The sequence below is a fragment of the Corvus cornix genome, chromosome 12 (genome assembly GCF_000738735.6).
Source record: "Corvus cornix cornix isolate S_Up_H32 chromosome 12, ASM73873v5, whole genome shotgun sequence".
Taxonomy (NCBI): Eukaryota; Metazoa; Chordata; class Aves; order Passeriformes; family Corvidae; genus Corvus; species Corvus cornix.
The window spans coordinates 13,571,310-13,585,834 of record NC_046342.1 but is presented as its reverse complement, the minus strand read 5'-3'; the positions used below and the strand labels follow the sequence as shown (position 1 = coordinate 13,585,834).

General features: G+C 44.9%; 1 protein-coding gene across 31 annotated transcripts in view; it reads left to right on the top strand.

Annotated features, from left to right (window-relative positions):
- Nucleotides 1-14,525, top strand: part of CADPS (calcium dependent secretion activator) — a 210,863-nt gene that overhangs the window by 74,512 nt on the left and 121,826 nt on the right. For all 31 annotated transcript variants that reach the window (XM_039558671.1, XM_039558670.1, XM_039558664.1 and 28 more), the window contains exons 5-6: nt 4,161-4,397; nt 6,674-6,795. In XM_039558671.1, coding sequence (XP_039414605.1) covers nt 4,161-4,397; nt 6,674-6,795 — 359 coding nt within the window. The remainder of the gene's footprint in view (nt 1-4,160; nt 4,398-6,673; nt 6,796-14,525) is intronic.

Genomic DNA, 14,525 nt, shown 5'->3' with positions numbered 1-14,525 from the left:
TTTGATGCAGCCCCCAGGTCCTGTCATTCTCTTATGAGTTTCTTCTCACAATAATTACCAGTTAAAAATGATTAGCTGGAAACAAACAAGATGAATCTGTTGTGATGTGCATTTCTTGAAATGTCCTGATGAGCTGGGACAGTTTAGGTTCCTGATAAATCCTTTGTGAATCTGCAGAGGTCACATTTCTGTCCTAGACAATAAGGTGGGTGATGGAGTGTAAAAAACAGGAGCCAGGAATTGTCCTGATGGGGTTTGTGTTGTTTGCTGGGCTGATGGGAGCCACAATTTCCTGCCTGTAGGTAAATGCTACCTCAATAAAGGTCCTTCAGATGTATTGTCCCAAACAAGTTCACACTGTGCATGAGAGCAGTCAGGCCAGTGTTGTCCCCTGCAGACATCGCTGCTGTTTGGAGCAGCAGGCACAGGACCTCCTTGATAACCAAGCACTCAGCAAATCTCCCTAGAGGCCCTTCTGTAAGGAGCTGTCTCCCTAGGAACAAATCACACCTTCACACAGTGCAGATTTACATGGCCTCCAATGGATCACAGATGATGGAGAGGATCCTATTGACATCAGTATGGCCAAGTTTTATCCTTGCCTCTAATCAGATGCCCTGAGTCACTGATAAAGCCCTTAATGGGGCTGAAGTCATTGGGAATGATCTATCTGGCTGTTCTTGATAATCAAGAAACCATTACTACAAGCCAAAAAAAAGATCTAATCAGGGAGACAAGCTCAGTCTAGGGGCCTGCCTTTCAGCAGCAGTCCTCCCAGCACTGAGCTGGGCCCAAATTAAGATTTTTTTATAAGAAAGGTAATATCAGAGCTGTTTGCAACCACACTGATATGCCTGGGTGTGAAAAGCGGAGCGTATTGATTTGTAGTCAGGCATTAACAATAGTGCTGGTGGAGCCTGCACAGCTCCTCCTCACTAACACCTCTGTTAAACATCTGCTGCTGTTTTGTCTTTGGGGACATAGGCTCTGGCTTTCCCTACTTCACTGATAAAATTAGTGAGATGGCCAAGGACCACGTGGCCAATCAACGGTGCAGCAAAACAGCAAACTGACTGCAGTTCTTTTGTTCAGCATTTGGCCCTCTGCCACTTTATTCTTGTCAAGAAAATGTACAGTATTCATTTGCAGTGAAATGTAAGCCCCTGCACTGAGTGTGGCTGCTCTAGTTCTGAGATGGGTACCCAGGCCCTGGGTGCGAGAAAAAGATTGCCTGGTTTTGTTATTTCATTTTCTCTTTATGGCATGTAGAATAACAATATGCATGATTCAGTAGCAGCCAGCAGAAGCTGCAGCTTCATTAATTATTTTTTGCAAATAAGAATTTGCCATTTCCATTCTTCCCCCAAGGATGCTGAAAACATACTGTGACACTGCTGGCTGTCCGAGAGAGTGTCAGGGGGAAACTCCTCAACATAACCTGACATATCCCTGTGCAGAATTCAACCTTCAAAATACAACCGTGCAGCTTGGAGGGTGGTTTAGAGTAAAAGGGCCTTACCTGTGTTCCAGTTTGCAACTATGGATATTTAATCTCTGTTACTGCTGCAGGCCTTCTCTCCAGAATGTCGGGTCCTGCCAGCATCTGCCTGCGAGAAACCTTGTTCTTTCAGATCCGTGAATACCACATTTTGGAGGCACCCAAATGACCTTTTGAATCCTCTTCTGTGTTCTCCTTCTGGGCAAGGCTGCTTTCCTTGTAACAGAGGGGAGGTTCACAATTCAGCTCAGTGAAAGGATAGCATTTCTATTTTTATGTCCAATTTGCAGCTCTTAATACAGATTTGCTGCACAGGGAGGCTTACAGTGCTTGTGAAACCAGCCCTGAGGTGGCTGTCTTGGAGATTCCATGCTCAAGGCAAATTAATGCCTCGTTAATAAATTAAGAAAGTCACACTAGGACATTTGCACTTCAGAGGCAGCAAAGGCTGTGGAGTCTTATGATACTGGTGGCTCTGCAAGGCTTCATCTGACCTGTTGTGTGACCTTGCAAAAGTCACTGTGCGTGCCAGCTTTCCTGCCTCTGGATACCAGGACACAGCTCTGGGTCTTTTTACCTTCCTGTGTACCCAGGAGAGGGCAGCTCAGTGCAGCACTAGGGCAGCACTAGGCAAGGTCCCCCACTGAGCCTGACTCCATCGAAGTGCATCAGCCCAGTCTTGGAGCCAGGTGGCTTGAGGATCATGCTCGAAGTCAAGCAGATGTTTTAAAGCTGAATCTGGACAGGCTTTTCAGTCTGCATGTTGTACTTTTCCAGCAGCTAAATAGAGCAGCATTACAGCTGAGAGCATAGTGATGCCAAGGCGTATGTATATTTATCTCTGCAGTAGCAAGAGATCTGCTGTCCTCTGAGCTTTTTCTCCCACCCAGTCACCTGACCTCAAGGACAAGGAGGAGCAGGTGTAGGGGCAACTAAATAAGACCTTGTAGTGATACTAGAGTGATATGTCTGTCTGGGGCTGGACCCACTCTGCTCCAGCCTGCTGGACCGGTCATTCCTCATATCTTGACTCTGCCTCTCTCCATGCTTGTCCCCATTCCTGATCCTCTCTCTGATCCCAGTACATGAGGAGGTGAGTAATGCCCTTTCTTGCTGTTGTCTGCTCTCTTGATAGTGTCTTACTCCAGACTTCCCCCAGCTTTATCTCCGATCTGATGGGTGACTTGAGACCACACATACATCTCTGCATTTCCAACATCAGTTAAATAGTCCCAGTTCAACTGTTACACATCACTTCAGGCTACATTTTTAGCCTTAATACGAGAAGTTGCTGGTGGCACACAGTGAAATGTCTCAGTCCTTGCTGCACTTCTGAAGAGCTTTGTGAGGGCAGTGCCAAAACTGCAGTCCCTGGAGAGATGGATGGCAGCAGGGTAAAAAAGCAATAATGTCTGAACATCATTGCTTCAGCAGTAGTTCTCAAAATCTACAAAAAAGTTGCTTTTTTTATTCCTAAGGGTGACTTGCAACTTATATAATGCACAGACAGTACAGTAGACTGATTAGGTAGTTTATCATATGTCAGGTCTAATTTGCATGAGGGAATTACTTCCCAAGATTGAGGCTGGAAACAGATGACTACTTCAACTGCTTGGTGTGAGTGCTGCTGTGAGCTCTGCTTGTAGTGGGTAAGCTGTTGAGGACCGATGCAAAAACTAGTGCAGAGGAGAACTTTTTCAGCAGCCTGATGACAGTCTTCTAGAAGAAACATGACCTTGTTTTCTTTTCTAGCATACATTTTACAAATGGCATTTTACAATGTTGTGAATTGCCACCAAGATTCTTGGTACATTAGCCTTCTGTTCCCTGGCTGTAGATGCTACCTCACTGTCTTACGCCTTGCACAGTGTCTTGTAACCCACTGAGAGACATTCAAATCCTGAGCAGATTCAGGCCATGGCAAGAGTTGTCAGAAGATGTAGGGCTCAGGCTGGTGATGGGCAGCCATTCAAAGCTTAGAACTTGCATTGGGGAACATCATATTTTGCTCTCACTGTTACCTTTGGTTTTAGAGTTTAAATTTCCTGTTGACAGCAAGCAGCACTGGAGGGTCTCAGTGAAAGGCTGTCTTCTTGGGGGGAGGCTCAGGCTTTGGCAAGTAGTGGAAAGGATGTTTTACCCCTTCTTCCAGTTAGGACCAAACATTCCTGCCCACACATGGCTGATTTTCTGTCTTTGGGCTCCTTTCACACCTAGAAACCTGATGGAGCAACTGCTCAGAAGTGTTTTATAAAGAGCTGGCACAACTGGGAGACTGGAAAACAAATTTCTTACTGTCAGCATCCTCTGAATCCTTAGTAAATTGCTGTTGGTCACAAAGTTCAGTTGAGATCTGGCCTTGGAGTGTTTGTAATTGAGAATACATCCACAGGAGAAAGTCCATTTGCAGATAGAAAAGTCAGTGAGATGTAAGTGCATGCAAGATACAGGGAAGTTGGACAAGTACCAAGTAGTAATTCTATGAAAAACTAGCAATAATGTTCCTACATTATCCAGGGGGAAGCTGTAATTTGTCATCTGGTTTGTAGGAGTTTCCTGCTCACAAACTTCTGTAGATGCTCCTGAGAGATTCTTCCATTGCAACAAGTGGTTGTTGATTGTCACAAACATTCGTTCTGTTGTGTTTGTTTCCAAATCCAAGGAGCGCAAGTTTCCCAAGTTTGTGTCCAAAGAAATGGAGAACATGTACATTGAGGAGCTGAAGTCATCTGTCAATCTCCTGATGGCAAACTTGGAGAGCATGCCTGTGTCTAAAGGAGGCTCTGAGTTCAAGCTGCAGAAGTTGAAACGTAGCCACAACACCTCAATAATTGACATGGGAGAGGAAAACGAGAACCAGCTTTCCAAGTCAGATGTTGTGTTGTCATTCTCCCTGGAGGTAAGCTACATGCACACAACAGTGTGCAGAGTTCATGGGAATAAAAAGCACAGCAGCCAACTTCTGCTCAGTTCAAATTTAGGTTAGGTAGAGAGAGGTGAGTAGAAATTACTCTGTTTACTGGAAGCTTTGCCTGTGATTGAACACTGTTGTCCTTTCAGGTGTCTCACCACCTTGTTGGAACGATCGGTGTGATATGCACTGTCTGGCATTTCCTGATGATGTATATCAAGTGGCTCAGAAATCTGCGTTACTAACTGACCTCTTAATGCAGTTTGTTACCAAGTGTATCTCAGTAACCCTGAGCCTGTATTGTCCCCTAAAGCAGTACAATAATGCAACACTGTAAATATCAGCATGTTTAACTATTGCCAGCTGGAGGTGTTGCTGTATTTCCCTGCAAGAATTGCTTCTTTGAAGAATTGTTAAAAATTGCTGGGGTTTTGAATTCACCCAACAGATTGGTTTGCAGTTTGTGTGGAAATACTATGCTGTGCTGGGTTGCTCTTTGCTCTCTGTTGTGCACTGACTTTCTGCTCAGCGCTCTGTCGAGCAGTTTGTCTGTGCAGCCCAGGGGAAGGCAGGTGCTGCTGATGCCTCTGACACAGGCTGCCTCAGTCCTGGAACAGTAGCCCTTACTCAGTAGCCATTTTCAGCCAACTCAGTGGTTTTGTGCAAACACATTTGTGGTCTATTTGTAGGCATTATTTACTTTGAGGAGTCATCAGCTCACCTGTACAGAATTGTTGTTGTCTGTCAATGAGTGGGTTTATGTTACATTGTCAAAACAACTATCAGGATGGAGTCAAAAATATAGGATGCAGAAAAATCAGAGTATTCTATTTTTGTGTAGTTTCCTGTTTATTTCTCTTCCTAGGGGGTCTCTTGTTATACATATCATGCTAATGCAAAACTTAACAACCGTGGTTGTCCAGTCTCAGAATTTAACTCGTTAAATGTCTGAAACCATCTTTATGGTATTCAGTTCAGTCTTGTTTAAAACTAGGGCTGTGAAACCAGAGATGGTGCCTTTAAGAGCAGCATCAAATAAGCCTGACTTCCAACCATTCCCATATGGAGGAGCAAGGAACTATCACAAAGCAGTAGCCCCCTTTGTTGCAGAAGCTGTGCAGTGTGTACAGCTGTGTGTGAAGGGACACCCTTACAATGGGGTGTCACAAATGCTTTGCTCCAGCTGAACCCCATCTGGTAGGAAGTCAAAGTCCAGTGAAGCACTGACTTCAGGAGCTGGCAGGTCTGGGCACTGCTGAGTGCACAAAACTCCTGCTACAAGAAAGCTTTTACCAAAAATGTGCACTCATCAGAGGGTTTGTGGAGCTCTGTGTGCCAGGGAGAGGATCCTCAGCTCCAGACAGATCAGAAGACCTGAGGAGAGCAATTTTAAACCCCTGTGTATATACTGCATAGATAGCTGTAATAAAACATGATCAGAAAGTCCCACAGTGCTTATTGTAGAAATGTTTAAGGTATGTGGTTAATGGAATTAATTACCTTTGAAAAAAGAAAAAAGATTAATTACCACCGGAACTTAGGTGGTGATTTCTTAATAAGAAAGATTTTCTGTAAGTAAGATGAAGAAATATTTTTTTATTATTTTTTTACCAGAGCTGTAGAGTGACAGGACAAGGGGCACCAGTTTTAAACTGGAAGAGGGTAGATCTAGATTGAGTATAAAAAAGAAAATGTTTTTGATAAAGGTGGTAGGACACTGGAACAGGGAACAACTGGGACGTAGGTGTTTCATCCTTGGCATTTTTGAAGGTCAGGTTGGATGGGGCTCTGAGCAACCTGATCTACTGAAAGATATCCCTGCCACAGCATGGGGATTGGACCAGATGATCTTCAAATGTCAAACCCAAACCATTCTATGATTAATTTGAAAAATATGCTTTTGGCACAAGCTAAATAGTTGTGTGCTTTTTTTTTTTCTTGGATTTCACATATTAAGGCACTTTTAGATGGGGCAGGACCATGTCTGTGAACCCCATCTCCTGAGGCTTGGTACAGCCCTGGACACCCAAGGGTTTCAGTGGGCCCATGTGAAGTCAGAGGGAATCCTGGTCCCCGTAGAGACCTGGCTGGCTGCCACAGTCCCCGCTCAGCCTAGGCAGTGCCATCGTCCCTGCCCACTTGCCACCGTGAGCATCCAGCAGCACCATGAAGGACCCCAGCACTGGCTGACCCTGTGGGTTCAGCAGCTGCAGCAAGGTCTGAAGGAAGCTGCTCCTCTTACATTTCTCCTTCTCTGCCTGCAGGTTGTCATCATGGAGGTGCAGGGTCTGAAGTCGCTGGCCCCCAACCGCATCGTGTACTGCACCATGGAAGTTGAAGGTGGGGAGAAACTGCAGACGGACCAGGCTGAAGCCTCAAAGCCAACGTAAGCTTTGCTTTTGCTCTTTGGTGTCTCCACCACGCTCTCCTCTGCCCCATCTCTGTGCTGCCGAGTCACTGCAGATAGCTCTGGCTCCTGCATGGTGAGGGCAGAGGGGACTCTCAGAAGCAGAGGAGAAACATGGCCTTCCACACGTGCAGAGTGTTGTCCTGCAGCTAAGAATGGCACATAAGCCCTGACCGAGGGGAAAAAAGTATTAATGAGAGGCTTATGTCATAGAGACATAAATTTGTGCCTATACGTAAATGCTTTACTAAATAGGGATGGAGTTAAGCATGTGCTTAGATAAGTACTTTTCTGAGTGTCCATCTGAACTGCTACTATCAGGTATAGGTACATTATCTTGTCCTCACAAAGCCCTCACTCAGGGTTTTGGCAGTCCTACGAGAAAGGGAACAGCTGGCAGGGACACAGTCTGGCAGCCACAGCCAGAGGTGGAAGAGAGGAGCTGGGAAAAGCTTCAAGTGACTCAGTTAAAGCTTTATCTGAGGCCTCTCTGGCCCAGTCCCATTCAAGGGCAGAATCTTGTTCTGTCTTCTTTGACCTTGTCCTCAAATCCCAACTTTTGACCCCGTACTTGGCTTTCTTTTGTCTTACCTGGATGTTGTTAAGCACCTACCAGTAGTGATTGGTCTTTGTTATTTGGAAGGAGAAAATGATGAATGGCTTATTTCCTTTCCAGTTTGTGGGATTAGTTAACTTGAACCCCTATGGACTTGAGACAATTTTTCTCTGGATGATTGCAGAGATTTCACACTTAAATTCTCAATGCACTTCATCACAGTGAAGAATTGCTAAGGTGGTATGAAGCCTCCTCCAGGAGTAGGGAGCAGTGCTATTGTGCTCGTATTCCATTCCCAGTGGCCAGTCCTCAGTGGTGTTTTGCCAGAAACTTCTCAAGCTCATGGAAGGAAATCCAGAACCACCTGGCTGCAAGACATGGGAGTGCACAAGCACTGCAGGCAGCTTAGGGGCAGTGGATGGAGGCAGGACAGAGCAGAGCTAAGGACAGGCTGCCTTCCCTCTGTTGCTGTCCTCTCACAGAGGTACAGAAATTGCCTCATGCCCTGCGCTGCACCAGAGCAGCAGGAATCTGCAGTAAGCAATTAAAAAACAATATTCCAAATCAGGGAAAGTGCTGCTGCCTGGCTTACTTTTCAATTTGCTTTGAAATCTCCTTTAGAGAAGGAAGGAAGAGAGCTGTGCTTGGAGCAAAATTTCCATGAGAACCTACAATTGTCACTATTTTAGGTATTCTTATTGCTTCCGTGAAAAAAGTTGGGCTTTATTTAGTGGAAATTACTACTATTCATACTGAAAAAGCACACTTCTCCTGAGTTACATGTACTTGTTTAGATGGTCTGTTCATCCCACTTTTGCTCAAAGGGTCTGCCTTTCCATACACAGGTCTTCTTACTGCGAGAAGTAGGACCATTACTGTGAGAATTGCTTTCAAAATAAGACCTGCAGGAATGAACTCTTCATTTGAGTGGGTCTTTTTATTACAATTAAATGTACAGTGTCTGGGCATGAAGCTATCAGCCCTCAAGAAAATGCAACCAACACTGAGTGCTGCGGTGTGATAAAAGTTATGCAAGTGTATCACACTCATCCTCTCTCTCCACTGGCTTCCTGTAGAGGTGTGATCCAGGCTTAAAGTCTTCTGGATTGCTCCAGCACTTGGGCTGATACCTATGGAAATGGCTTAGGAGGGGAGTAGGTTTGATGGTTGTATTCCTAGAGGATCCTAGAACCTTTTCATTCCAGAACCAAAGACCAGCCAAGCTGAGGCTCTAGAATAACCTTCACAGACATCGGAGGCCATCACAAAAAGCTTGTCCTTTATTCCTCTCTGCTTTAGAGGTATTTCTTTCACCTTGCTTCCCCTCTCAGGCACAGCAGCGCAGACAGAGGAAACGAAAGCCCTGTGAAAGCAATTTACTGTACCTAAGTTCTCCTTTAGAGAACAAAAGAGAGAATGAACCAAATGTGACATGTTTGTCATCTTGCTTAATACAAGACTTGAAGGCCCTCAGGTACTCTGGTGATGAGGGCAGTGATAGAAACAGCTCAGAGAAGTTTTTGGTGCATTTTTGAGCAGTTCTGCCTTAGAAACAAAAGATTTATGGCCAGGCAAAACAGCCTTCTGAAGTGCTAGTTTAGATGCCAACATCAGTCTCACTGAGATAATATACACCATGTTTGCTTCCATACTTTTTATAGTAAGCAAGCCACCCCTAAAGAAAGGAAGCAGTTCAGTGAAGGCATGAGGGACTGCTCGCTGCCCAGAATCCCGGGATTTGTGTGCTTTGGCAGAGGATGCTGCCTTGCCTCGGGGTGAGGAACACTTGGGGATTTTGAGCCTCAGCACTATGGAACTGTAAACACTGAAGCAAGTTACCTCTGTACATCCCAGAAGTTTTATATCTCAGAGGTTCAAAAAATGTGGGTTAAGCACCCATGCTCAGAATATGCAGTGAATACGGTTCTGGAAACAGGCAGCATTTTTAAACTTCCAGCCTTGAAACGGAAATTCAGCTTTGCCATTGTCTGGAGGCTCTACAGACTACAAAAGACTAAATTTCCTGTAAGCATCAGGGGAGAAAAATTACGTTTGAACAGTAAGATTCACTGGAAGACTTCACTTTTCTATGACAGCCCTGTGTCCTGGGGTGGAGAGTGTTACAGGGCCACTCAACCTTGTAGGACATCTTTTCACCTAACTCATGGAATTGTTCACTATATTCTCATGTGTCCTTGAAATGCCAGCCCTCAGCTAGAGCACCCAAGTCACCAAGCACACTGGTGATGGTGGCTGCTCTTCAGCTCGATGCCATGCCAGGAGTTCCAGCCTAGGTTCCACATCTCTAATGGCAAAAGGCAATTCTCCAGCCAGCGAAGGATTTCCAAAAGCACTGGTCTAGGTCTGTGAGAGATTTTTCTTTCATCTTTCTGGTGCAAAACCAGCAGTCTTTGAGAAGAAAGCATCTTAATGACTTTGGAGCTTGAATCCTGTTTGCAGCTCTTGAGAGAGGCAGGGCAGCAGCAGGGTTAGCAGCCACACATACCAAGTGATCAGATGAGCTGTGTGCAAGGAGTGTGTTTTTTTGGGACGAAAGTAAATACTGGCCTTCTATTTCTTCTCAGGCTTCATGTTGGATTCCTGACATTTTAAGCCCAATCCCTTCATGTGAGGATTATCTCCCTCAGCACAGATGCAGGGGATAGCACAGTTCTAGAGAAAGCCAGACCTGAAATAGCAAGGTTCATTTCAGATCAAGCTTGCAGTGTTTTATTAGTAGTGTTTTTAATAAGTTGTGTAAGAAAAAGCTTTTGTGTATTATGGCCTAACACACAGATGCCTCTAAAAGATATGCCAAATCCCAGTTTAAGAAGGTTTTTACTTCATTTCATGCTGGGTCTGTATTCTTGCAGATGGCAGTGGGGTTTATACTCCTCCCCCCCTTCCCTGCATACCTGCCTGTGGTCTGCCCTCTGCGTGTCTCAAAAATGCCCTTCCAGGAGCTGTGTTAGTAGTGCTGCTGTTTGTGCAGCCTGAGAGCAGGGTTGTCAAGGGATTTGGAAATAGCACAAAAGATCCAGCCACAACCCCCTGTCCTAAAGTGTCTAGAGAAGCTGCTGGATATATTTAAACAGTGACCTGTGCTTGTAGCAGTGCTCATGGTCAGCATCTTACATCACCTTTCTCTGATGTGAGCAGAACAAAAGAAAGAGACCCAAACAACAGCAAGGACCTATGTGCCATGTGAATAAATGCTATAGATTCACCTGGACTTAGTTTGGCACCCAGATAAGTCTCATTCTCTCTTCTCTCACAGTAGTGAAAATTGGGTGTTCCTGCATTGAACTGAGCTGAACCACTTGGGGTAAAAGCAGTAAATACTAGTGGGGGAAGAATCCGGCCAACCTTTCTGTGCATTTGACATGCCAAGAAGGGACAGGGGTGTGGGCTGCTCCTCTGAAAGTTGTTTTCATTTTGATGTTATATATCCCACTTGCAGAGCAGTCTCTTCAGTCCTAGTGCGAGGGTTGTGCAGTAGCTCAGAGAATGAAGGATGAAGCTTATTGTTTTCTGAAGGAGGAAAGATCACTCTTTATTGCTTGGGATTTTTTTCCATGTAGTTTTCTTCAGCATGTGCTGTAGGGCAGTGCTGGAGAAAGGACACTCAATGGGTCTCATCTGACTCCATGCCACGTCTTATGTTTGTCATGACCAAGGGCTTGAGCCTTGTGCCCTTTCCAGAAATTCACTCTTGCTAAAGTAATGTCTTTGGTAAACTTCTAAACCTGTCCCATCTCCTTTCCCTTAGCCACTTCCCTAGGAGATGGGAGTGTCTGGTTTTATCTTTGTGCTTGCTCTGATGCTGCTTCCTGATTTGTTCCAAGGTGCTGTGACAGTTCTGCTGCTTATCTCTGCTGCAACAGGCTGCTCTTGTTCACATCCCTACACCAAACCTCTAAGCTTATCACTCAGCCACAGTTTTTGTTTCGAATTGGTGTGCCACATCCATCAGAGCCCGCTGCCTGACCACGAAGAGAGGCAGGACCTGCACAGCATCCTTCCATAGTGCTGTTCAGTCGCCTTCTCCTTCTGGGAGATGGGCACTGAGCAGCAAAGAGAGAAGCCCTGTGGGAAGGGAGGCTGGCAAGTGGGGATGCTTTTTCTGTCTGTGGAAGGGGAAAATCTGGTCTTTTCATTCAGGAAGCCCCTGCCTCAGGCCCTGGAGTTTCAAGTGATGCCCAATGGCTTTGCACAGAGAGGAGTGTGATAGGAGTGTTCTGTCACTGTCAGTGTTTTGCTGCCGTGGTTTGTTGGGAGATGCCATGAACACTCCCCAGTGGTAAAATGAGAAAAGTCCTTCTGAGATGCATAAATTCCAGATGAATATTCCATATAACTAATTTGACTCTGCTAAACTAAAGGGGTTTATGTTGATGTGAGTGAGAGTAGAGTTTAATTCTTGTTGTGCATCCCTCAGTACAGCTGTTGTTGCCAGGCCTGGTACATCTCTTCCATACATGGCAAAGCTCAGGCACAGGTCCTATGTGGCTACAGTTTTAAGCAAACATTCATATTTAGGTTTGCATGCTTAGCTAAGCCCTGTGTAAGCAAAATTCATGATGCTGGGTGAAAAACAAAGCAAAAGGAAATTTTAAGAAGTAGCTGCTTTTTCTTGCTTTTTTCACTCCTCCTCACTCCTCTAATTGGCTTCAGCATTAAATATAAGCTGTCTTAATTACCCACACTCATTGGATTGCCTTTCCAGTCGCATGACTTCATTTCACAGCTGTGCAGATGTTTGCTGCTCTTTCTCCTTAGGGAACCTTTGGGAGCCTTAGGAATGTGTTAAAGCAAGTCATTGAGTACAGCAAAATCAGACACCATTGCTTGTGAGGTACAGTCCTTGTTCCTGGGGTGAGGCTCGGAGCAGAGGGTCAGTCTGCCCCAAGGCATCCGTTGGGGAAATGTCTTCCAGGAGAGGTCTTCAGCTTTGGTCTCTGTGAGCATGGTGCAGATGCCCTGAGCCTGTGATGCTGCTGGGCTAAGAGGTGACAATGACAGGGACAGGGACTTTAGGGCAGTTGCTTTTAGCCCCTGTGTCTAAGGCTGAAGGGTGCAAAGTGGTGTCCAAATCCCTGACACAGGTTTTCTTCACTACAGCCATTTAGGATGCCTAGGAGGCAGTTTTCTGATAAGACTGTGCATGACTTTGCACCTGAAGGGTTCTGCCGTTAGCTTGGTTTGACCTGCTCTTCAAATCCCCTTTTATGTGACAGTATTTACATAATGCTGCTGAGATTTATGCTGTGATGTTCCCATTTCTGAAAGTGGAGGCTTTGGACAAGTCATTAAGCACAGCAAAATATGCACTAAAAGGTTATTACCCAAGTGCAAGCATGTGATCTATTATGGCAAGTCTTCATGCAAGTGATTTACTACCCTTTTTAATTAGGAATTCAGAACCATTTCTGATACTCCTTCATAGCTGTTCTGTAGGGCTGGTTCTTATCCGGCTCAGCCACTGGGGGACAAAAATTCTGCTTTAGATTAAGCAGCTGAGTTTTTCTCCAGAATAAAGGCAAGATCCCATAGGGATTCTCTTACTCTGACTGTAACTCAGACAGCCACACTGCTGTGGAGGAGCCTCCTGGACAGCTGTGGAATACTCTGCTGGGACTGTAGATGGTGATCCCAGGTGTGGCCCTGTTCCCAAAGGTCTCACGTGCAGTCCATGCTGTCCTGTACTACACTGTTGCACTAAAAGCTTGTGTTGAAGAATATTGAAGGCTTGTTTCTTTACACTTACCCCTTTTACTTGGTTTCTTCCAGTATCAAGTAAGTGCAAGCTCTGACTGTGTTTTCCCTGACTTTTAGAACACACATAGCATTGCTTTCACATGGATTCTCTGGTATCTAGTAAGGGTTGAGCTCATGCACCTTCTCTTTCACAGATGAGTGTCTTACTTTTCTTGCCAGCTGTCTAATTTCTTGAGTGTTCCTATGCACTTGGGAATTATGTATTCCTGTGATAGCACATACATTCAAATTTAAGTATTCCAGAAGGCATGATGATGCCCAAGGCGATTTTCATCGACACCTATCTGCTTCATAACTCCTATGCTTGCAACCTTGAAATGGGGATAGGAAAAACCAAAAGCACATTGAAATGAGATTGAGATTCAGTGATCTGAAATAGTGCTTGATTAAGAGGAGGACTGCAAAATGCGAGTTCTGGGATATGTTCAGTCATGCTGTTTATTGCTCATAGTAGGTGTTCTAAAAAAAAATTAAGCCATGCCTTAGTGTAAGTTCTGCACATTTGCCCAGGGAAAGGCGGGGGATGAGACATATGAAAGGGCCCAGTTGTTGGTTTATTTATTAAGTGCTGTGTACAAGTAGTGCACATTATTATTTAACGGGGGGCACTGCTATTGCTGCAAAGCAGTGTAGGGAGTTAGAGAACACGCTTTAAAGAATTGGCACTGTGCCTGCTGCTGTCTGGACAAAGCTCTGGAATGGTGAAATGAGAAGACCAACCTTGACAGTGATTTTTCAACATTTTAGATGTCCTTTCTGTGAAATGAAGGTAGAGTGACTGGCTTTGTGAATGTGCTGCATCTCCCAACAAACCACAGAACTAAGTGTAAAAGCACTTAAAGGGAGCAACGTACTGTTGTCATTACGTGGACAAGGAGGACAAGACATGCTTATGGAGAGAGGAGCTTGCAGATGGCTGGGTGGGCATCACCTGCTAGAATTGTCCACCCATCCCCACTGACCCAGGACATGCTAGTGTGACTTTGCTTCTAGCTGTCAGAAGTTAGGCAAGGCAAACCCAGGTGTCTGGCTGGATTTGGGCTTATTGTCATGGATCCTGGCTTAGAAAAATGTAGGACAGCAAAAATGTGAGTGGTGGCACAACAAAAGATGGTCTCACTCTTCTTGTTCCTCCTTTTAGTTGATTTTGGAAGGGTATCTTGTGTTGTTTTCTGCTGTTTACATTTAGAAAACATTTCACTGCTCTCTACTAAAGTTTTATAAAGGAGAGTCTAGATTATGTTGGCACAAACTAGTAACCTGTATTTTCAGGCAGAGGATTTCTGCCTCCTTTTCTGTGGTCTCTGCTTATGAGATACTAAGTTTCTGTAAATCTGGCAGAGTATAGCCTTATTAAGTCCAAAATCATGACCAG